This window comes from Corylus avellana, chromosome 10, assembly GCF_965113065.1.
Source record: "Corylus avellana chromosome 10, dhCorAvel1.hap1.2, whole genome shotgun sequence".
Classification (NCBI taxonomy): Eukaryota; Viridiplantae; Streptophyta; class Magnoliopsida; order Fagales; family Betulaceae; genus Corylus; species Corylus avellana.
In genome coordinates, this window is record NC_142499.1 from 4668453 (window position 1) to 4694260 (window position 25808).

The 25808-nt window shown below is 33.4% G+C and overlaps 2 protein-coding genes across 4 annotated transcripts; both read right to left on the reverse strand.

Annotated features, from left to right (window-relative positions):
* Positions 1 to 1378: 1378 nt before the first annotated feature.
* Positions 1379 to 7083, reverse strand: LOC132191805 (transcription factor bHLH48). The gene is made up of 7 exons (XM_059606909.2): positions 6082 to 7083; positions 5873 to 5992; positions 5713 to 5778; positions 4194 to 4262; positions 3497 to 3568; positions 2314 to 2518; positions 1379 to 1743 (listed from the first exon to the last, which is right to left on the reverse strand). Exons 1-7 carry the CDS (start codon positions 6610 to 6612, stop codon positions 1706 to 1708), a joined length of 1101 nt encoding a protein of 366 aa, XP_059462892.2. The 5' UTR covers positions 6613 to 7083; the 3' UTR covers positions 1379 to 1705.
* A 13351-nt stretch (positions 7084 to 20434) lies between these two features.
* LOC132162585 (Cornichon family protein) lies at positions 20435 to 25319 on the reverse strand. 3 transcript variants are annotated; one of them, XR_009438231.2, is made up of 6 exons: positions 25140 to 25319; positions 24229 to 24410; positions 22725 to 22847; positions 21484 to 21580; positions 20935 to 20996; positions 20436 to 20853 (listed from the first exon to the last, which is right to left on the reverse strand). XR_009438231.2 is itself a non-coding variant. In XM_059572842.2 (5 exons), the coding sequence occupies exons 1-4, from the start codon at positions 25206 to 25208 to the stop codon at positions 21520 to 21522; spliced, it is 435 nt and encodes a 144-aa protein (XP_059428825.1). In that variant the 5' UTR covers positions 25209 to 25319; the 3' UTR covers positions 20435 to 20996; positions 21484 to 21519. The 3 variants fall into 3 exon arrangements, 2 of the variants coding, with proteins under 2 accessions (XP_059428825.1, XP_059428824.1); XM_059572842.2 differs by having other exon boundaries at positions 20435 to 20996; XM_059572841.2 differs by lacking the exons at positions 20436 to 20853; positions 20935 to 20996 and having other exon boundaries at positions 21177 to 21580.
* Positions 25320 to 25808: the final 489 nt, after the last annotated feature.

Here is a 25808-nt window from a genome sequence, read left to right on the forward strand (position 1 = left end):
TTTCTATAAATAAAACTGATATGAATTTCCTATATATATATATATAGACACAGACACACGCGAGGTGAGGGGAAAATGTGAGATATTATTCATTTTATTAGAAGAGTTTGATACGTCATTGACGTTATAATCTCTACAGATGCTACCTCACGACACTGTCGCATTCATATAGATTATCAATCGCCGTTAAATAGATTTGAGTTGAAAAAAAAATTAAAGAAAATTTTCCAATCTAAGACACAAAACAAAACGCATTTATTACTTATTTGACATGTTTGAATGACTGATATTTTAATTTGTTTCCAAATAATTGACATAAAAAATTATTTAAAACACGTCACATTAATTACTTATTTGACATGTTTGAATCGACTAATATTTTAATTTGTTTTCAAATAATTGACATAAAAAATTATTTAAAACACGTCACATTAATCGATATGATATAGGTGTGAGCGTTAATCTAACATTTGCTTTTTTTTTTTTTTTTTCTTTTTTTTTAATACAAAAAGTATTGTGAGTGTTGAGTCTCATGTGAAAGTATAAAGAAAAATAGTACTTAATTTACATAAGTAGACTTATAGCTTATTTGAGTGTGCGTTTGAAGAGCCTAAAAGTGCGTTTAATACTCAAAAAATTCGTTTGAAGAAAAAAGTACACGTTTAGTAAAAGAAATTGAAAATGCTTTTTTAAGGGTAAAAAAAAATGGCTAAAACACATTTTTGATAAAAACTTAAAAATAAAACTTTTACAAAAAAAACACATTTTGATTTAAAAGCTATATTTAAATTTAATCACAAACAGGCTATTAATATATCATTTTTTAAAAACTCCCCCATCAAAGTTTCCAATCACTCGGCAGAGCAGACGAAGTTAACTCTTTCTTAAAACTCAAAAACTTGAAAATGTTTACGTATAACCCTCTCAGAAGCAACATTTGAGAGACTGATTGAAAGAGATGGGATGGGATTTCAATGAGTTTTGTTCCTTCAAGAAACCAAGAGCAGCACAACAATCCACTTCTGTTTTGGTTTGGCAAAGGAACAGTTCAAATCATATGATTCTTCTTCTTCTTCTCTTCAGGTAAGTTAAGACATTTAAAAACAAAAAGAAAAGAAAAATAAATAAAAAATCTGAAAAGCCAAAAACTTTTATAGGAAGCTGGGGGCCATTAGGCAATAGCAGTTCATACTGCCTAGCCCAATCAGGCATGACAGAACTTCCAGAATCACATGGCCAAGACAACCATTTCCGGCCTCAACACAATATAAAAAACTCCAACTCATCTAAAAGAAACCAAGAAAAAGTGCCAGATTATTCCTGGGCATAAGTACAAGCGGGGACTTCAAAAAGAAACCAGATATCTTGACAGCAGAAATGAAGAAAGAAGGTAGCTTCCATAAAACAAGTTTGTAATATGGTTTTACAACATAAGACAATCGATCATCTTAAGAAGCAAGTACAAGATTGAATGGCCCTCGAAGTTAGTATATATAGTAAGAGATATAAAGATGATATATAAGAATAACATCCGAAATTTCATCCTCTCTAGTAGAGTGAAATCCAGGTTTCCAACTGACTCTTGACAAATAGAAGACATGAAAACCCATGATGAATGTTGACGCTTCCCCTCTACTTCTTGCTAACAGCTAATACTATATTGGATATATACACTATTAGCTACTGGTGGAAATTCACTATGCCTTCACAGCTCCATCTTCACCTGATTTGAGTGCAGAGACGCTGCAGCACAGTAACAAATTTAAGTTTATAATATTTAAATTCCTCTTCTTTCAAAAAGCATCCAAATGGCCAATGCTAATAGTATCAAATATTATCAGTGTACTAAGCCTAGTAACATACTAATTCAGCTGTTAATTATGTATAAAATGATGCTCCAAATAGAGCCTTACTAGCTTCTTTTTATATGGAATGTGCATTAGAATGTTAAAGAATAATGTAATCATCTGTAAGATGGTTCTACATTTTTCCTCATTTTCGCAACTGCTAGAAAGAACTATCCTATGTAATAAAATTTCTGTAATAATGTGATACTAAAAATAAATGGAATGAAACCCTTTTCAATCTTTCATGTGGTTTTCAATAACTAACATTTACTTTCAGCACCAACATGCATTGTCTGAGAGGTAAGGATACTGCACTATCTCGAATTATTTGACTTGTTAATAAATAAGTATAATAGTTTCACATGTGAATCCTGTTGCTAATGGTTGTTAAATGATTTTTTTAATGATGTAGGTTTGGAAGGGGTAATATGCAGTAGAGGCCTGATTAAGCTGAACTCTAATGTACCTGAATTTGCTGAGTCATAACTCAAAAGTGAGTTCTCTGGAGTAATGAAAGTATGGTTGTCTTCTTCCCTCCCCCAAAGGGGTTGGTGAAGTGCATCAAAATGCCATTGCTGTTGATAGTGCTGTCTGTTTCCATCGAATGGGATTTCTGACCATACTAGAGGAGAAACCATGCCGGGGAAATTACTGTCCACTAAAGATCCACCCTGGATAAAAATGAGAATAAAGCTACAATGTTAAATTAAGGGAAGTACTTGCTCCAGCAAATTACTGTAGTGGGTCAAAGTATCTGAATCACAACACTGTAACTTGACCAAGGAAAGCTAGAGACCATACAAGTAACTATAAAAAGTCATCAGTAATAAATATTATCCGCTGATCCACGACTAGGCCCCTTGACTTAAACAATGCCAATCACGTCATACCACACCATACTATTCAAGAGTATTCACTACTCGGGCAATCCAGTAGTGAAGGGGTAAGCTTTAGGTACCATTTCTATCGGAACAATGCAGTTCCTTAATTGGTGTGGCATAATATGAAGAGACTACATCAGTGGCAGATCACTTAATTGTGAAACTTCTACCCCACCATAACTGTGTTGAGCCTTAATGTTTGGATCCATCATTACAGGTGTCCCACTAAAATTAATACAACAGAAAAAGACAAAGAAATTGGCTACCGTAACCATTTTAATCAATCCCATTTAAATGAACAATTGAAGATGCAAATGGAAACAGATGAGAGATAAAATAGGTGGTCCAAATCTGGCAAACAGTCCTGGCATATATTAATGGTGGAAAACAGACATTTAAAAACGTGGGTGGGAATCTGTAATTTGGATTAAAATATGCCTGTTTCCCATGTCACCAACTATATAGAGTGGCACTCATTGCCAGTCCACACTGGAATTGATAAGAAAATAATCATCAATCCAAAACCACCAAAATAACGAAGAACATGATGCTGTATAGCAGCTCTCGAGAGAAACATGGTGCTCAATAAAACAAGGTGCAGATAAAGAATTGCGGATTTGTGCAGGTAGCACATATTGAAAAACACCTCCATAGCAGAAAACCTAAGTGTTAATAACAATAACCAAGAGCGTTATATTTTCCCCCCAGTTTCCCTTTTTTTCTAATAAAGGAAAGGTCATAAAGAAATAGAAGTATTTGGAAGCTTACTTCAGTAGCAAATAAACTGTCAAGGTTGAAATCAATTCTCGGGTTCACTGCCGCAAGTCTCATTGATAAGAACTGAAACCAAAGAACTATTTCATCAGAAGAAGATCCAGCCAATAGAGGATTATTTTAAACATTATTACTATACAATTTTAAGATCATTGAAATTTTGCCAGCTCTTGTAGAGCTGAATTTCATCTCACATGGTTTGTTTCCTTTTTCACTTGCCTTATTTACTCCAGGCTGATGAAGAAAAAAAAAACATATATTTTTTATGTCATTTAATAGATAAAGTATATATGAATAGATAAAATCAAAATTAATACTCTCCACAGTCTGAATTATCAAGCCTCAGAAATGTGTAAGGAGATGACTGTAAAGCCCAGAAAATTATATAACCCACCAATTCCCTAATTAGCAAAAGCTTAATATTATCAGTTCCAAGACAACGAAGCACCTTTTTTTTTTCCCCTTATGAAATGAAAATGTTAAGAAAAAGACACTGAAACTCTTTTTTCAGGGCAAGCAATGTCTTAATGAGCCTATCCAGTGGTTAAGTCCTCCCATCTTCCACTGTTGCCGAAGAACCCATCTATGAGCCTTATCTAGAAACATTTTCCACAAAGTTTTTTTTTCCAAGTTTGAACCTTCTCATAGAAATATTAAAACCATATCTTTAAATGTATGGGGTGAGTCTGACCTCAACTTGACGTTGTAGGGATTGTACATGGTTGATAATTTCATCCAGAACCAATGCTGTACCAGAAATCTGCATAGCAAATCTTTTTCGGGTGAGTAAATTTTTAATTGATAAGCATATCTATTTCAGAGCAATTTTCCAATAAACTTTCAATTGATTCAAAGTATTCTGCAAAGAATGCCTGACCGATAGAGATTTTTTAATTCCTTTGACACTATGAGATGAAACATAACACTTGGTCATTGGTTGCTCTTTGTCATAATGAACTGTGTAAGGTCCTAAAATATAAAAAGGATTCAACCTTTTTTGTTAGGTAATTATTAATTATACTGACATCTGGAAGCATTTACTGATTAAAAAAATTTAAACAGCAACACTCATAGCATGTAAGAGATGTCTGCAAAAGTTTTTCAGCATGACCATAATACAGCCTTCTTATCAAAATCTCCAGTGATGCATGCATGACAACTTATGTTCAAATCCTAACTTGGTTCTAATTTTCAAATATCAACTCCCATTGGCCTAAAATTCAGGAAAATGGGTATTACTAGCTAAAACTTAAATAGAAGAAAAAGCTGGAACTTGGTAAAGCATGTTAATCCTGATAAAAACACATGTGAGAAATAAAATAAAAACTTCTGGAGAGACAGAAATTGCTCTTAGAAATTGTTTATATGGGTATCAAGCACCTAGCCAAGTAGCCATAGACATATAAACTGAAGGAATAATTCATGTTAAGCCTGAGGGGTGCCCCGTGCCCCTATTTTGGCCTTTATCTTAAATAACTCATATGGTATATATGGCCTTCAAAAGCACTTCAAGAATAATGTTATTCTTCATACTAAATTTCACATCTACTTTACGTCAGCCGATATAATGTGTTTTAAGTGACTTTCTATATTAACCACTTGAAAAAACAAAAACAAAAAACAAAAGCGTTTTATGGTCATCATTAAGGATTGGACACCAAACCACTAAGCGGTAAGAGTACCATGCACACCCACAAGTGGGATCGAAATTTGCCTTTGTGTATGGGACCCATATATATGCAAATTCAACATGCCAACTTTATGTGTCTCCCCACAGCTTCAAAGCAGCTTCCGTCTAGCATATTCCCATGGCTAAAAAAAATCTACAGCCTACCCGGCGAAGGGTATTTTCGTCATTAAAAAAGGCTATAAATCATCTCTAATGTAAATATGTCAAAAAGTGTGGAAAATACGTCACAGAAAATGACCTAGCCAAGACAAAATGGATAAATAGAATGACGAAATGAACCCCCAGGAAAGCGAAATTAACGAGACTGCCATTTTGTCACCGCCCACTTGACACTTCCCTTGGTACAAAAGCAACCACTTTTGCGTAAAGGCGACAAGGACAGAACCGTTATTAACAAAGCGGGTAATTCCAAGGACATAATCGCGCTTTTTAAGAGACAATCGGACAGGTAAGACAGAGGAGCAAAACACAATCACCGATTAATGATGAGATTAGGACTAATTAACAGACATTAACAGACCTTGCTGCAGCCGGGGACCAGCTCCTGAAGCAGCTTCATCCGAGCATTAATCTTCTCTCTCCTCGCCTGCAAATTAATTAACCAAAAAGTAAAAAATATCGTAATCAGAGAAATACTTAAGATAAGTAATAGCGTGATTAGAGTTTAATTAAGAGAATACTCGCTCTGCTAAGCTATGGCTGTCTGTGGCTTGACCGCGACGAGCTCGGACGTGTACGTAAGGAAGCTTCTCGGCGTCTTGAGAGCTTTCGCTCTTGCTCTTCTTCGAGGACCCTTTGCCCTAATTGGAAACAGAAGGCCCAAGGGTTAGTTCAAGTTTTAGCAAAAAGGGTATGGTCTGAAAAAATCTAGAAACCCTAGAAGTTTTACCTTCTTCTCGCGCTCCTTCCGCTTCGTTGACCTCTGGGTCTTGTTCTCCGTAGTTGGATCGGAAACCAACGGCTGGGACGACGAGTCGGGGTTCGAGTCGGTCTCGGCGGGCTCGCTCTTCACCTTCTCCAAGTTCGCGCTCGAATTTGACGGCACCGAGCTCGTCTCCGGCGAGTGCTCACCGGCGGCGAAGACCGACAACTTGGCGGCGCGTTCGATTAGGGCTTTGTTCGAAGGGAAGGTGAGATTGCCGCTGACGGAGGTGAGGAAGGGTTTGCGGTCGTCGTCGATTCGGTGGAGGGCTTCGCCGGAGAGCGGCGCCGGAGCTCCGTCGACAGATTGCGAGTGGAGGAGCTCCATGGCCTGGGTCGTCGGGAGCTCGAGAAGTGCGGTGAAGGAGCTCGCGTTTTCCGGCGGTACGGTCATGAGCCGCTGGATTTCCTCGCGAAATTGGAGGAATTCGAATCCGTTTTCGTCGGGTTGGGACCGGTTGGAGTTGGATCCGGCTACAATTCCTGGATGTGGATCCATCGGAAGCTCCAATCTCTTCGAATTCGATTAAATTGGTCGCTAATTGGACCAAAACCACCTCAATTTTGATGGAAAACAAATACTCACTTGATTAATTTCAAAGAATTGCAACTCCAACGCACAGGTAATGCCCAAATTCCAGTGGCAAAGCGATTTCGGAACCCTAATCAAGCTCCAAGGTAATGAGGGTAAGCTTGAGGGAAATGGAGTGGAAGAGATTGAGGAGAGAGAGAGAGAGAGAGAGAGAGAGAGAGAGAGAGGTTGAAAGGTGCTTGAAATGTTGCTCTGTATGCAAGTTTATATGAAAGAGTTATGGGGACGTCACAGGTACTTCAATGGCGGTCAATCAGTTTCTCTGTGTTTTCTCGATTTCTCTGTTTCTGCGTCTCTGAGTGATTACTTCTCAGCCATTTGAAGTATAGCGAAAGCAACGTTGCTTCGGTGCCCTGTTTACTTATAAGAGTGTTTTCTTTTTCTTTTTCTTTTTTTCTCCTTTTCTTCTTTAAAAAAAATTAAAAAACAGAGAGGGACAGTGGCCATTGCTTGTACGGTTCCAACTGTACAGTTCTTTGAGTTGAGGTAGAAAAAGGAAAGGGAAGGGAAGGGATTCTCATACATTTTCAGTGCTCTTTTCTAACACCATGCTTTAATAAATTATTAATTATTATTCTTTTCTATCATGTGTTCATTTAAACGAGATAATATCTATAATTTCTTAGGATTTGTTTAATAGGTTAGGTTAACATGTTAATCATTTAAATATGCACTTCATTTTATATTTAGATATTGTTAATTTCTACTCCTAATTACGCTATTAAGCAATTCTATTTCTACATGGCACGCCCTCTCTTATTATTTGCTCGAATTTGTTAGAAATTGAACATATAGTTTATAGATTTGAGGTGAGTGTAATTTACACCACATTCATTCCACATTTTTTATTTATTTATTCATTAGCAAGGCGAGGCGGGGCAGGGCGGAGTGTGGCGAGCAGAAAGAGATAATAATAGGAAAAGGGAAATTTATATTGCTTTAGAAGTACTAAATGAAAATGATCACTCACCAGTCATTGAAGTAAAGAAGAGTAAAGGGAACTCTTTGTGCTGGAGCCCATTTCACAAATAGAGAGCTAGTAGTAATCGTATTGCACTGGAAGTCTGGACCACATGTGCGAACCGCAATGGGAGAACCGTACCGTCTGCGGTCTAAATCTTGGGCCGTAAATTACTGTTTCGGTCCCAGCGGGCAGGGACCGGACACGAACCAAGACCCGACACAGTTTTAAATCGTTGAAGACGTCCCGTCATTTTCTTGCATTTATAGGCGGGATTATACATTATTATAATTTATAAATAACCTTTACGTAGATGCTCACAAACAATTATATATAAAAAAAATTTAAAAAAAAATGGAAGTATCCATTCCAATGTTAAAAAATAAAAAATAAAAATTATAAGTAAAAGAAAAGACACAAAATAAATATTTTTTTAGTATATTTTAGTTTTGACAATATTTATGATTAAAAATATCCATATGCAGTAAAAATAAAAAAATTAAGCACAAGTACAACAACTTGTAAAACAAGTTGGTAGAACGTTGATTTTCTAGTGCTTACTAATCATTGGCACAAAGTATTTGACAATACTTAAAAGTCTAAATGTTCAACTACATTATGCTCATAATGTTGAGGTTCTTCATTTTTATGACCGGTAGAGTTTTGCAGATAAAACTTGTTTGTCAACAATAAATATCATCGATATATAGTGTAAAGTGGTCCGGTACAAATTTTGCGGACCAAATTCGTACCGAACCACTTTTTTATAGGCCTTATAGAACTATCTTTGTTCGTGTACTATTTTAAATATAACCTTTCAAAAGTGAGAAGAGAACGTGGTATGTTCCTCTTTAGATTAATATGTGTTCAAAATGAATATAATTCTCACATGTACTTTTGGACACATATTAGTTTAATAAGCTATGCCGGAGGAAAACTTTGTTCTATTAATATATAATATATAAAACTATATGTTATCAAATTATGGGGATCATTAAAGCCTATATATTGGGTGAGGCCCTGACGTTTAATGTGCTATATTATTGACAAGTGTTCGATCCATATTGCATCAGGGTCCAGAGCTTGTTGTGATTTAAAGCATCCATATGAGATATTAAAAGTGTAAGTAGATATAGAGTGATCAAAGTGTTTGGCTACTCGGAAAAAGGTCACCAAATTGTTTCCACAAATGACTCCCCCTCCCAACTTTGGCCCCCGTGATTTTGATCATTTTAAATCTGATAAAACTCTACTTTGTTTGTTTCTCTCTTTGTGGTAGTTTGAGTATGCAATTTGGCATTAACAAAAATGGTGAGATTGATGGCAATAATAACAATGATGACACATATGGGACACCTAGGAGACATCATGAGAAAAGTTCCTCTTTATTGGATTACTCCCATAACAATTTAGGTTTCCCAAATCTCTTGTTTGTATGTTTGTTTTTCATTTTCATGACACCCTTTACGAGATATACCCAAAATGTTAGCTTTAGATTTAAATAACAATGATAACTTGTGGTAATCACATGTTTGGATTGAAATTTAATAATGTTACACAATTAGAATAGTTCTTCCCTTCTCATACACTCCCTCCAAAACCCCAAAAGTTTGAATTTGTTTACTCCATTTGAAACTCAAGGAACATGTGAATTACACCAAGAAAAAGAGTTGTCTCAGTCCATGAAATGCTATACCCTAGTTCAGGGTTGGCAATCCAAATTGTTATGTTCGATTCAGGTTGATTTGCTTGCCTAATTAACCCTTTAAGGATCAATTCTGGCAATTCACATTATATTCGGTACCCACTGATTGTCAATCCGAATTGTTATGTCCGGTTTGGGTTGATTTGCCTGACTCATTAACCCTTTAAGGGTAAATTCTAGCAATTCACATTGTATTCAATACCCGCTAAGAATTGAAGGCGAAAAAGATCAATCGACTCTTTCAAATTACCGAACATTTTCAGTTTTCCCTCTATGTGAACATTTTTAGTTAACTTGGACCGAAAATGCATCACATGACCCAAATGTGACTGAAATTGTCCATTATACCCCCAATAGTCATATATTGTTTATTACAATAATTTTTGAGATAATACTTATAAAATTATCGATCTCCTATTTGATCAAATTTGTAAAAATTCAAATATAATAATTTGAAAAAAAAAAATTAAAAAAATTAGGGATAGTATCAATAAAATTGACTCAAAATCACGTAAGTGTGGAACAGGACCGCCTGGTCAAAATCAAACTGTGAATGAGGACAGGTTCCGACCAATTTATCTCAGCTTTGCAAGCACTGGGCCATTATATTATAAATCAGACCTGGTCAAAGTTAAGCCCATTTTGATTTGGGTCTTAATTTTAACTCGGCCCTTATCCAACAACAGCCCCTTGCAGGGCCATTTTAGCCCATTAATTAATCTTGTATAAAATTAATCACCAAAATCATTAGGTAAATATATGGATAGTTAAATAATAAACAAAGTGATAAATCTACTCTTCACATCTATTTCACATCGGTTGATGTAGTGAATTTTAAATGATTTATAAGTTCTAATCTATCAGTCACTTAAAAAGAAAAGAAAAAAAAAATCATTTAAAACACATCAAGTTAACTAGTGCATGAGTTGTGTTTGGTTCATTTATTAACTAAAACCAAGCTTAAACATAAATTTAGACCCACTTATCAAATGAGCTGGACTCTTATAAACTCAACTCAACTCGTATAGACTCGTATAACTCTATTTTTTTACTATTTTTTATGAAATTATTTTAATTTTGTAATGAGAACATGTTAAATGCTTTAAAAGATAAAAAGAAATCATTTTCCTAAAATGAATTATATATAACTTGAATTATAGTTATTGTGAGTCTTAATATAGATATATGTATTTGTGTGTACTTGAGTTTGCTTGTATGTATGTATGGATGTGTGTGTGCGTGTGCATAGTGAATTGATACATACATACATATAAACTCGAGAGTGAATTTTTTAAGATTAAAGTTAATTTAATTTACTCAAATTATAAAGTCTTTATAATAATTAGTTAACTAATTACTAGTATGGATTTACAAAAAAAATAAAAATAAAAAAGGAGTATCATGATGATATTTACTTTATATAAGAAATGAATAAGTTAATCAAGATTATCATATTATCTAGTTCAGTGATAAGCTTAAGCTCAGCTCACGTTCGAATTAAAATTAAATGAATCAAACTTGAACATTTAAAACTCGGTTCGACTCGACTTAATTAAAACCCTATTGGTAGGATAATTAAACAAATTGAAAGATTGGGAAGACATTGCAAAAATATTAACGATATTTAGTAATTTGCTACGAGTATCATACAACTAGGATGATATGAAAATAAAAATCAACTATTTATTTATTTTTAACAAGTTGTGATCCATTGACTGATTTTAACTGCTACATTGTTAAGTTGTATGGCATTTGTATCATAGTCTAATACTCTTGCAAATAAATTGGCAGATAAATGGGGTAATTAAGTATAATTTAATCTTTAAATTCAAAAAGTTGATGAACGCTATCACATCATACCTATAAAATAAAAGTATAATACGTAGCATTAATCATTCTAATAAATCTCAAGTACAGTTTATATGGGTGTACATTTACTTTTACTTACCAGAAACGGATTAAAGATTCAAATTGAAGACTAAATGTAAACTCCAGTTTGTTATTAAATTACCCTACAATTTTTATTTTATTTGTTCTCAAGTTGTTCACCCTGATTTTTGAGCTAAAGACAATAGGGGAACAATGAAGCAGAAAAACCCAGAAATTGGCCGCTTGATTTTGGCTTTTAACTTTTGTTACAAACAATGAAGTGACAATCTTAAAGTGTGGAGCCATTTTTGGAGTTACAATAATATATATATATATATATATATATATATATATATATACTATTGCAAATATGGCGGCGCACATATTAGTTAAGCGGGAAATTTATCAATTATTAAAGCAAATTTAAATCAAAGAATATCTCGTTTTTATTCATGATATTATATGTGTCGAGAAAGTTCTACTATTATGATACTAATGAAAGGTTGAAATTTTCACTAAAAATAAAAATAAAAATCGAGCCACTCCTCAGTTTGCGGTGACCACCGGAGCCACCCTTCTATTGGGTTGGCTCCTCATTGGTCTCTTCTGTGTTTTTTCTTTTCAAATTCTAGATTTTATTTCCTTTTATATTTTTTATTATAATGAACACATATCGTATTATTATTCGTGTGGATAAGGCACTATGTCGATCGTCGTCAAAATTTCAAATGAAAGTTTGTGAGGGTACTTGTTTGTCATTTATACTTTCTTTTTAACAAAAAAATAAAAATAAATAAATCTTAAAGGAGTTAAATACAAATTGGTGTTTTTTTTTTTTTTTCCAAAGTTTTTCTCCCTCAAGTTGGAGGTAAAGAGTCTAAAGACAATGGGGGAAACAACAAAAGCAGAGAAACCCAGAAGTTGGCAGCCTGATTGTTGCATTTGTACTTGTGTCTTGAACAGTGAAGTGACAATCTCTAATGTAGAACCATGGGGGTGTTTGTTAAACACCCTAGCACTGTTCATTTTACAGGATACTGTTCATGGATAAAAAAAAAGAAAAAAATAATAATAATAATTGGTATGGGAAAATGAAAAAAGTGGTATTGGGAAGTAAAAAATTTTGTTTTGTAGTGATTTTTTTATTTGAATAGTAATAAAAAGTAAATGATTAGATATAAAAAGTGAGTGATTTGATATAAAAGTAATAATATTTTTTTGGGAAAAAAATGAAGTGAATAGTGTGGTGGATGTGGAGGAATGTGAGGGAGTTTAACAAACACCCCCCATTTTTTGGAATTGGAAGTATTTCCATCACAACTTTGATAATAATTAATAAATATGATGAATAGTTGGAATTTGGTGATAGATTCATCATAATTGGTTACCTATATTATTAATTTTTTTTTTTCTCATTTCTATTTCTATTTCTATATTATTAGGTTTCTAATATGTGAAATGATCCTTCTCACTTCATGAATCAATTAATCAATCTTTCTCCTCCTATGCAAAATTTCCTTAATCTTAAGAATTTAATTTTAACTTGAATTTTTGTTAAGAAAAATAAAAAATCCAAATTGGAGTTGTATGATTATGTAACCATTACCATATTGAAATGTCATAGAATGTATTAATAGTTTATATTTAAAGAGAAAATAAACCATATGAACACGTTGAAACTCACAGCTTTTCCGGTAAAAAAAAAAAAAAAAAACATTATTTTGTTTAATAATACTTTTTCTTTCTTATTTTTCTTTTCTCTTTTCAAGCAAAATTAACAAAAATTCAAAACATTAGAAAAATAATAATTTAAAATTAACTTTATTTTTATGTCACATTAAAATATATTTAATAAATAAATAAATAAAATACCATTAAAAACATTGAGAGACTTATGACACCAGAATGAGACATAAATCATAAAGAAAAGTTAGATGAGACAGCAATATGTCAGTAATTTTCACCCAACATTGTTGGGCTTGTCATGTGTAGTCCATCAAAAAAACATTAGTCACATCTAACCTTATTAGCTTCACCAGAATAAAAGCTGATAATAATTTAATATTACCTGCATTTCTTAGGATATCAAACGACAAACGCTATAAAAGAATGTCCACGTACAATATATATATATATAAACAACATGAAAATTAGTTGCAAGAACCTGGAAATCTCTGGTGAATGGCTGAATGAGTTAGTTATATTTAAAAGGGTATTTTTATCTTTTTATTTTTTGATAGAATAAAAATACTCGTTCAATATAACTAATGAGATATTTTCAAACGATCTCTTAATTCGAATGGTTCCGGGTTAGCCCGCTACTAAATACATACATTTATATTGGTCGGGGCATGGATTAGTCTATAGTTAACTAAAATTATTATTTGCTTCATTGTGACCCAAATTTTTATTTTTTTATTTTTTATTTTTCCTTCACAAATGATTGTGACCCGTGAGTCATCATATAAGGAACCTCGTGAGTTGTCTTGTAACTCCTCCTTAATACGATCCACTTATCCTAAATTTTCTACTCTCACAATCAATGTTTTTTTTCGCTTAAAGCGATAATCGAGTAAAGCCGAGTCCAGTGTTGAATGTTTAAATTTGTTCGTTTAATTTTTTTTTTTTTTTTTTAATACAAGGCGAGTTCGAACTTATTATTGAGTTAGATAACTCGTTTAAACTTTATTCATTTATTTTTCGAACGAGCTTTAACTTATTGGTGAGTTACTCAATTAACTTCTTCATTCTATTACTATATATGTACAAATTAAATGCCGTCTATTTTTTTATTTTTTGTAAATTCATACTAATTATTAATTATTTAATTATTTTTCAGATTTAAGATTTTTTTTATTTTGATTATTTTTAAATAATGATTCATCCTACATACAGCATGAACATTTTCCTTCTCCCTCGATAGTTATGTAAGGAAATGAATAAGTTGATGCATAAATTCTAGTGGGGTCACAAGGAGAATGAAAATAAAATTCATTGGATGAGTTGAGAGCGGCTAGGAAGGGCCAAGTCACAAGGAGGAATGGGCGTTCGTGACCTGATTTGTTTCAATAAAGCCCTAGTTGCCAAATATTATAAAAGCCAACTATTTCTCAAGTGACACCATCCACTTATCACCCCACATAGCAACTGACCTTCCACTGCCAATACGCTACATACTCCTTACCTTGAGGAGTGCCCTCTTCGAAAATATGCTCCTCCAAGCATATGAAGGTCTACTCCCCAATGAAGCAGACAAAAGATCTCCTCTCGAGAAATATTTGGCTTTTATAATATGTGCCGCCAAATATATAATTTTTTGTGGACAAAATTATAATTTTTTTTTTCTCTGTAAAAAATATATATTCTTCCCCATGTTACACTGTTCTTCATTATTCAAATCCAAGTAAAAATAGAAAAATTATTTTAGCCCTCCTAAATCCAACTAAATTCATAATATATATATATATTATTTGAATGGTTATAATCTATAAATAATTTCGTCAACATATATGAAAATGAAAATGAAAATGGTTGAGGTCCATCAATGTTGATGAGCCCCATCCACATATTTAAAGATATATATATATATATATATATATATATATATATATATATTTGGTAGATATGGTCATAAATTAGATCAAGTTGCAAAAAGTAAAATATTCCGAGTTCGGACCACAAAATAGAATAAAGATATTATTAGAATCAAACATATTAAAGAAGCATGAGAAAGGATAGAGAATGTCCATCTCAGGTGGGCCTTACGGTGGTGTGCGGTCCACGTGATCAGGGCCCATTAACCCATTTGCAGTATTTCACTTCACTGTAGAACTGACCTTTCCGTATCATAGACAGAAACAGACCTTTGACACCTTTAGGTTGGGGGGACAACTGTCCATCTCACCTACGGCCCTACGTCCTTTCTTGCTTCACCTCCGATGTGTAATTTTTATTTATTTATAATTTAATTTAATTTAATTATTTATAATTACTCTATTTTTTTTTAATTTTATTATTTACATTGTGATTAAGAACACTACTATAGTTTTACATGAAAAAACAATTGGAGTATGTCTTAAATGGTAAAAACTATAAATAATTAAGGGAGGTTTTAACATCAAGTATTTGGGATGGGGTTATTAATTCCACCAATGGATGCATGGGAGTTGGGATCATAGTGAGAGACTACAAGGGCCAGGTTAGTGCTGCTTGAAGCCAGATTATTAGTGTTTTTCAAGAACCTGTGATGGTAGAAGCGACGGCTGCTTTATGTCCTGTGAAGTTTAGTCGTGATCTGAGCAAGCAGAGCATTATTTTGGAGGGCAACTCTTTGCAGGTCGTCAATGCTCTTAAAGAAGAGGGACCAAGTTGGAACAAATATGTACGGAAAAATTGTTGAGGATATTAGAGAAGTGTTAGAGACCCTAATTCATAGTTGCAAGATTTGTCACATCAAAGGGGAGCTAACTTTGCTACACATGGGCCAATGAAGGTTGGGGTAAAACAAATCATGTCTGAATAGAAGAAATTCTTTATTGTATTCATAATGTTGTTTTTCTATAGCAATCTGCTCTTGTTGTTTAGAGCTCTTATGCCCTGTTTTTTATTTTTTTTATTTTATTATTTTATTTTATGAATGAAGAATGAAATTATTATTATTATTATTCAAAAAAAAAAATACAGAAAAATTCAAAGAATAGAAAAGAGAAACTCATTGTAGAGTCCAATAGGCATGTTTGTCAAGCAATTGTAATTAAGAGGCCCATAATAGGTAAAATTTACAAGGGAAAGCTTTTAGATGTTCATGCACAATTCCTTAAAAAAAAATTAATATAAAAACATTATAAATTTTTTCATTTTTTATATCACATCATTCGTAACTGTAAAGGCTGTGTAATATTTTGTACAACTTCTTTTTGTCGGTCAAAATCACAATGACATGAATATAAAGCTCTACAACCAACCATATGATATGATAAGACTGAAATTGCTTTTCAAGCAAAAAAGTTATTTGTTTAATTAAATAACCAAAGAAAGTAGATGAACATTCTTTCTGTCTATCAAGTTATGAATATACCAGTTGAACCATGAAAATCATCTTTCTCGCATCTTTGTATAAATGTGCTACAACAAATTCCAGACAAAAGACATAATTATTATAATGAAGATGGTTTTGCCTCAAAAATAAAGAAAAAGATGAATTTTTTATTTTTTATTTAAAAAAAAAGAGAGAAAAAAAGATAGAGGGAATGGTGGAATTAAATTTTAGTGTCAGTGACAAAAATATTATTTTGTCTCGAGTATAGTAAGAACTAAAGCTGCATTGATGGTGATAACAACTATAGTAGAGTACAAGTAGGTGGATAGGGCACCCCTATCCTGAATAATCAATGAACAATCTTGAAATATTGCAATCTATCAATTCAAAACCATGAGTGAAATGGAAGAAAATATTGAAGTTTGAGATAGGGAGAAAAATGAAGATAAGATTGTGAAAGAAATAAAGGTGGTTCGGTTTTAGAGGTCTACATTTACCATAAAAAATTAGTTATGCACATGATGGGATGATTAACTTATAGAAATTGAATTCAAAAGTTTGAAGTTTTCTTCTATTTGCACTATAATTTTGGCGTGCAAAATATATGGCTAATAAAGCCAAAACTTGATTATGAACCGAGAAAAATGTTTGGGATACTACAACTTGTATTGCAATCCCCCTGTAATTGGCGGAATGAAACAAATTCTCTCCCGGAGATTAATATATGATCATGATAATATGGTCAATATTAATGTAATGAGATATTTTGCTATTCTTGGGAGCAAAAAAATGCATAAAGAAGCAATAATGCTTCCTATTAAAAAGTAGAAAAAGAAAGAGGCCGATAACAATAGTTGATTGACAAAGTGATGATAGAAAGCACCATAAGAGGAAAATGAAGCTAGTAAAGATATTAATTCAAGTAAGATTCATAGACATGCTTCAATCATGTTGAAATTTGAAACATAAAGCAAAATGAAAGAAAATGGAGATAAAAAACACAAAGATTATGGTGGTTCAACATTAAAGGTTTACACCCACTATACATGAGAACTAAATAGTTACATTTTTATTATGAACTTAGATAATAACTCAATACAATGAACCCATATTTATAATTGAATTTACACTATTTGAAAATAGAAAGTTGGCTATCAATTTATGATATTATGATATCATATCAATATAATTGATTGCTATAATCCCATAATTAGTTACTCCTAACCGTTACTTCTTTGACTTTATCTATATACTAAAGCACTGTTATATATCAGAATTTTATCCTACAATTCTAATGTGACTGGCCTGATTAACCTTTGATTTTTATTTTTAGTTTTAACAAAGATTGGTTTGGAATAATGTCAGTTTGCCATTTCAACATTATGCAATAATTCTAGGATAAAAAATGAGGTTTCTAGCATTCCTCAATATAGTAAGTCCAAGAGTGGAACTAGAATAGACTTTTATAGAATAAACCCTTTAAAATTATGTTTCACCCCCCTAAAAGCTTTTTGTTTTAATTATGATATTCTAGTTCCACCCTTGTAGTAAGTAATCATATTTCAATAAAGGAGATTTGGGTATTTAAGTTATTAATTCGCCAAACCTGTTAAATCAATTATAATTATCCTCACTTGAACAAAAGATAAAGATTAAAGATTAAAAACAATGCTATTCTTCATATTCATTCTACACTAGTTGATATGTGGTGTTTTAAGTTTTTTTTTTTTTTTTTTTTTTTTTTTTTTTTTTTATATTATATTATTTATTTTTATTAAGTAATTGAAATGAAAAGCCACTTAAAAATACGACACATCAACTTATATAAAATGAATGTGAGAAGCAATTTATTTATTTATTTTTTAATAGATGAGTTTGGGAACCAAAACAACAAATAGAAACATAAGCAAATACAACTGAAAGAAAAGATACACATCTTGTCAAAACAAGGCCACAAAAAGACTATCAACGGGATCTTTACCACTGTCTAGTGTGGAATAGGATCTTCTCTATTTTAAATAAAATTGATAGTATCAAGTTAATATATTTTATAGGGGTAAAATTGTCTAAAAAATTAAAATAACAATTTTACGCCTCTAAAATACACTAACTGAATATTATCTATTTTCAAATGAAATTGTGATATCCTTTTTCCATCTAGTGTGAGGAGTAACATTACCCAAGATTTAAATATCTGTACTTCTTTCTTATAAAATTACCACGAAAATTTCATGATCTGCAAATATTTATGAGTTCAAATATGGTAGGCGGTGATTGCTTCATTAAATAGTTCCAAAGAAAAGAAAAGAAAAGAAAAAGATAAAAAAAGACAAAATGATTGCGTCATTAAAGCTATTTGTAGGGTACTTCCTGCTGCTAAGAAACTATGGCAAATATCCTTTGCCTCTCAATCTATAGCAATCAAATTTCACAATTTACCATCAAAGAAAAAGAAAATGCACAGGGGCGCAAACATGATTTGTTATTATGGGAGACGAACTTACGTGGACGTGAGCGGTGGTAATAATGAGGGATTGAACTTATGAGATCTTTGAACCATTGAGAAGAGTGTTTTCACTGCATGATCCCCATGTTCATTCGTTTATATGCCAGGGCACCAACAAAAGTAATTTAGCATCAAGGAAAATATATCTATGCCTATGCTCAACAATTCATGTGTTTATATTCTTTAGAAGAAAAAAAAAAAGAGATAAGGAATTAAGTTGGATGATTTTCAAAGGACAAAAGATATCTACATTCAAATGTAAATGTTTAAATTTAAGTTTGTAGTGTTATTTCTTGTAAATGGACTGTAACCACATTTTTTTATATGTACCTACGTTGAAGGTAAGGAAGTCAAATTACAACATCATTATATTGTGTTATTTCTTACACTATAACTTAAGAAATTAAATGAATTCTTTAGAATGGGGTTAAAAAGAGAAAGAGAGAAAGAGGAGAATGATTGTCATTCACTGCTGTCTTGAATGCTGCAAAGGATGGAAACAAATAGAGTCTAAAGAGAATCAGTTGATTGAAAATATATACAAAAAAGTTTTGGGGAGACGAATGTTAAATTTTAGGGAAATGCTTGTTATGAAAAACCTCTAATATTGGTTTTTTTTTTTTTTTTTTTCTAAGCCACTAATAAGAGGGGTTGAAAAAACTTTTGGGGGACATTCTTCTCCCAACACAGAACGTGGGTCTGCCCCTGAAAACGCACGCTTTTTTCTTGAATAATATTGAACATTTTGACATAATTTATTCACCAGTCGCAAATTTTTCGAGCCATAGAAAGAAAATAGCAATAAAGAAGGAAACATCGATCCACACACGTAGTTGAACGAGGCACACAGAACTACAGAAGCCCATACCAATGATACCATAACATGGCCACATGGGGATGCATGGACTTCATCGGAACTAGTTCCACAAACAGCAACAAGCGGCAAAAAAACATCGGTTGATTGGATATTAATTATCAGGCAAAAAGCTGGTGCATCTGACGGCCAGATGTCGTCCAACTCAATGGGTCCACCAGACAGTGACCCTTGCTGGTAGCCCAAGGCAGACCTTAGGTGAAGTGGGTCCTACTTAGCCAAAAAAAAAGAAGGAGGAGCACTTCGATTTGGCAAACAGAAAGACAACTGCAGTGGAGCCCAGGGTCCGAAAAGGACCCAACATCGAGCTAAATTCTATGGAGCAATTGCGTTTGGGTCAACACATCAAGTGGTTAAAAAATTTCAATCAAAATGGGACCACTGAGAAGGGGCAGAGTAAGGGGCCCGTGGGCTTGATGATGTTTTCCAGGGGGCCCAATAATTAATTATTAGCATCTTCTGATTGTACAAAGAAAGGCAAGCTGTTGTCATGCTGCCTACAGTATGTCGGTCTGCCAAGCTGTCGAGTAGAGGATACTTTGGGCGAGATAAAGTGGGTCCACATTTGATGCCCCAAGTAATTTTCAGGTTGAGTAATTTAAAAAGATAATGTTTTTATCCTCCCATTATTCTACAATGCAGAGTTACTGTTTTAACTAATTTTTAAATTATTCTTATTAAAATAAATACTTAAAAATTAGTTAGAACTATCATATTAGATAAAAATATAATTTATAGCATTACTCAAGTAAAAACCCTCAAAAAGTAGAATTGGTAACTTATCAACCAAGAAGGATAAGGATCCATCGTTGCCATAAATTGTTAGCAATTTGAACAGATAGTAATGCAAGAGAACTCATGTAGGGCTCACGGTCCAAATAGGAGGCTAGACGGTTCAAAATTTATTTGAACATTATATGCACAAATTGCTAGCAATTCAGATAAATAATTGTTGTGGATCTCTATCCGTATTTAGGAACACATGCAAACGTTAGCAATCCCATCACAACTCCATTTGTGCTACCAAAATCCAGACGCCCCAGCCCAACCTGAGCATATTTATCTCAGGCTAAAGCAGGCTTGGCAAGTGGCAACAGCCTGGGAGTAGTGAGGGAGCCCAGGAAGCTAATCTTGGGCCAAACCAGCTTTGCTTTGCAGAACCACAGGCTTGGCCAGCTCTCAGGTATTATCCCATCTGTTTATAGCGCCAGCATATCTCTTATATATGTGATGGTCCGGCTATGTTAAACCAAATGTACAATAAACAAGGGCTTACTTGAGATGAGTTACCAAGTGTGACGCTTCAACATTTCGTATGATTAACCACTAGGAATTGACCTGCATCGAATTTATTCACCAATAAGGTGGCTGTTTGTATGGTGTGTACTTGCAGAGGGAGAAGACAGAAGAGCCGAATTGGGGCTCAGATTTTCAATTACCTCTTCAGATGTGCTATCCACCATAGCATGTAACACATCCTTTTTAGAAATATTCCATCAAGTATGAGGAACAACTTAATAGAACAAACATTAATCAACTATATGCGTTAAGCTAAATGCACTAAGATGATGCATGACACGTGGCCATTCCTTTGGGCCTCTTCCAATACAAGTACAACATCTCCTTACATCTAGAAGTCAGGGTACAAGGATTCCCACAAATCTGAGTCAATGGAAGAACTTAGGATATAAAAAATTAGGGTACGGATAAACAACATCAGAAGAGATTTAATGATATTCATTCTAACTAATGAGTCCTAACATATCTAAACCGGTGAGCTAGAATTCATTTCTTCATATTGAACAAATGTCAGATACAAACTTACAATGAGTGGCTACCATACTGCTCAAACAGCTGATAATTAAAACAAATGCTCGGCATCATCCATATCAGCTAAATATTCAAAAGCAGATAATGCAAGCCTGCAAAATTTAAATTAATCATCAGCATGCATGTACTGGCGCGTGTAAGAGAGAGAGAAGGATGGAAAATTCAGTAAAAATGCTTTATGTAAAATTTGAGAACAATCACGGAGTATCTTAGAGAGAGAGAGAATCATGGGATGTTTGAGACCCCAAATGTGCAAAGACACCAGATCCACAATTTATTTAGTAAATGAGAAATTGCCAGCAATATGGAAATATAAAACAATCTACTATTCAAACTTCAAATGTCCCTAAAGTAGACATTCTGTGCCTCTCCACCATCAACCTTGTAACATGGAAAGTCTCTTTATAAAGAAAGGCAAACAAACTAAATACATTAAGTATTACAGACAAGCTTCAAAACAAGAATTTCAGTTGTCTACTTTCCCAAGATATTACTTTCCTAAACACTTGCCAGATACCTTGTTCTTCAAATTTTTTAGGATCAGTTGAAACCTCGAGCAATCTACTAATAATAGGGCTTACTTTCTTTTCTTTTTTTTGTCTTCTTTTCTTTTGTTTTAAAGGTGGACTAGGCCTGGACCTTCAGCAGGCATATTACAATTGTCTCTCATGACATAAAGAAAAATGTTTTCTATCATTTTGTTTGCCTTTGCATGTAAGCATTATTCTCTTTTTTGGTCTAGCCTCTAAAGTGAAGCAATAAAGAAAGCAAACAAAAAGAAACAGGTAAAAACATCAACTGTATATAACATTAATAAAGTTTTCTTTTTTGGTAAAAAAATTGAATAGTTTAAGTTCCTGAAATATATGGTTTAGACCCTAAGAGATCAAAGCTGATCTTAAACTAAAGATGATTGAATCCCTTTTCCCTTCTTTCTTTCTTTCTTTCTTAAGAGAGAATGTACATAAAAGAAGCAAAGCAACCTCGCTCTTTAGATCTCCTAATATGACATAACTATATTAATTATTATCCATGATTGCAGGATTATTTTACTGTCAGACAAAAAAAAAAAAAAATCAATTGCCAGGTTAACTTTATCTACATGAGCAATTAGGCAGCAACAGTTTTAAACCCAAACAGCCAGGGACAACCTCAACTAGGAAAAATGACACACATATAAAGGAACAATTAATGTACACTCCAGTTCAAAAGATAATGTACTAAGCATAAAACAACCTGCCAGTGACTATGGCGAACACCACCAAGTAGAAACCAAGCTTGATCAACCGAAACTTTTTCTCGGCACTAAGAAATCTGAATGCTTCGGTGACATCAAAAAGATGCTGCCGTTTCAAAAACCTGAATCATTGCACTAGACTGGTCATTACAAGAAATAATGTTCCAGTTCAACCACAAAAATACATAAAGGGGCAAGCCGTGAAACGTAACCCTTTTTTTAGAGGTTCCAGAAAACCACTGAGCATCATCACTTTTTTGTTTTTGTTTTTTCTTTTTTATTGGTAAGCTAACATGCACCTACTGGTTCACAAATCCATGACCACTTCCTCCAAGAACAGGAGGAGCAGGTGCCATTTGGGTTAAAGCTCAATGGGCCCCACTTTCTAGTTTTCTCTAAACAAATTATTTTCTTGGGAAAACCAGAACATTGGAGGAGATTAAGTCCTTATTCTTCAAAACTTTGTATCTTTAGACATTTACTTATATTTCTTTTTTGACAATTAGTTAAAGTGATTTCTTTATTCTTTTTGCTCCTTCTAGCCAGTGATTTCTTTATTCTTTTTTCTCCATCTAGCTAGTTTCTTTCTTTTGTATACTTCTTGTGTACCTAGGGGTGCCTTACGCTTTTAATGATATGTGTCCATTACTATTAAAAAAAAAAAGAAAAAAAAAGAGAGTAATGCAACAAACCAAGATTTCATTCATTGAAATTTTTTCATACACGTGCACCATTTTTTTTATGGCATCATTTTGGCACCAGTGAAAAGAACCAGTCTCGTCTAGTGTGCTAAGCTGCCTGATCCTAGCCTACTCACCTTGCTCCAAGATTGAAGTTGGAACTAGGAATCCTAAAATCTTAATGAAAGAAGGCTTGGCATGTATGTGTTTGAAAGGTAGAAAACAGCCCCTGTGGCAGGATTTACCAGGTAAAATTTGACAACATAGCTAACAGTTTAAATAAAACTCAACATGTATGCAATCAGTTGTTCAATAATCACAAAAGAACCACAATATAATCAGGCTAATTTAGCTATAATACGGACATATCATGGAACTCTATCCAATTCTGACATATCCCCAATTAATGAACAAAGGACTATGTCTTTTTCTTATTTATTTATTATCTAGTTTTTTTCAAACAAGAGTCACTGCTTCAATAAAAAAATTCCTGATCTTGGTGTTGGGAGAGAGAGAGAGAGAGAGAGAGAGAGAGAGAGAGTAAAATGAACAAAAAAAGGGAAGACAATGCTACAATGTATCTTTAAAACTAAAGAATCACTGTAGCATTACCTCAGTTTAAAGATTCTAGAGAAATTCTGTTGGAGAGAGATTTTGGGGTCTTATTAGCTAAAATGTAAAAAAAAAAAAAATTGATATTTTAAACAATCTATTGGAGATGCTCTTAGTAGAGAAGTAAGAAGTGAAAAAATAACACCAACTGCATCAAAAGCATTATACAGTAAACATAGTGCTTTACATATTGTTCACGAATTATACTTACAGCATCACATGGTAGCAAGTAAGAGGAACTGTGATCAGAAACATGAACCAATGCCACGTCACAAGGAAAATGGCGCAGAGTACTCCTTGCACAATGAACTCAGGGACAACAATGTGATTTATGCGGGATGCTGTGTCGTAAATGTTTATGTAGTCAGACTCCAAGTCCGTCAAGATCACAATCTACATAAATTCTTCACAGTTACTAGGCATTTCCAATTCTAGATAAAAACCATCAAGATGTTTATAAGCAGTCAGTAGCAGCATATGCGGACTCACACAGCCATATTTTAGTGCCAAAAATACAATAAGAGAATATGCATTAAGGCCGTGTTGAATATTTGCAAGTAAGAACTAAAGCAAGTAATCAAGGCAACTAAATTCTAGTTAGGTGAACTTAAAGAAGTCATAGTAAGCGCAAAAATTCTAGATAATGAGTAATAATCATACAGCAAATACTGCCACGAACATTAATTTATAGATGAAGAGTAAATCAAAATGGTGCTATAGCAAATCCATACAAATTCAATAAAAATAGAAGTATAAGACAGGTTCAAGCATGAACAACTCACTCACAGAGTCACAAGCACTACTGGGCACAAACGGGTAAAGAAATCTCCAAAATTGGCATCAATGTTCCATTGTTTGGTTGCTGAGAGGACGTGAGAAAGTAGCCGAGGAAAGACATTTTCAAAGCCCTATAATTTTCCTCCTTCACCCGAATCACTCCCGAAATCTCTAAATCGTGTTGATTAGTAAGACTAGTCCGTCTCCGCGAAAAACTAAAAACAAAACACAGTGTCCAAAAACTATCTGCTTTCCCAAACTTTCTCGGCAACCAAACGAAAGAAAGAGATCAAGAAGCCCGTACAAATAGGGTTTTAGAGAGATTGAAAGTGAGAAATGGTATACCTGATAAAAGGTGGATGCCATGAGAGCTAAGTCGATGAGAAAACTGATGGTCCACAATATCAGCCCCATCTACAAGTTCGCAAATCGCTCACACAACTGAGATCGATCGTGAGGTTAGGATTTCAAAAGCTACGGGTTTTGGCTCTCTTCCGCGGGTTCTGTCTAAAAATTCCCTTTCATCATGTCATTTTCTTTTCTATTTATATATTTTCAATCTCAACCAATACGTATATCGACTAAAATTTTTTCAATCTTTAACTTAATTTTTATGCTAAAATAAAAGAGTTTTTCCTTTTTTTTTTTTTTTTTTTTGAAGTAAATAAAAGAGTTAATTGTACTACAGTTCCATTAATTACAGCTGGCTCTGTGCACATCGAAGTGTGTTTTCACATCGACGAGGAAGGGTGATCACTGATCAGATGGGACAGGGTCCTCTTCATTCTATAATTATGGACTAAAAAATGTTTACTTTATAGCTAAATTTTTTTTTTTCAAAAACATATAACTACAAATAAGATATATATCTCACTAATAAAAATAATAATTAAATATTATTTTAAATTAAAAATAAATTAATAAAAAAATAAGAAAAAAGAAGGGAATAGTTGGTCACCATAAGGTCACCCCCATTTTGAGTAGGAGCCACCCCCAATGGCCGGCCACCTGAAA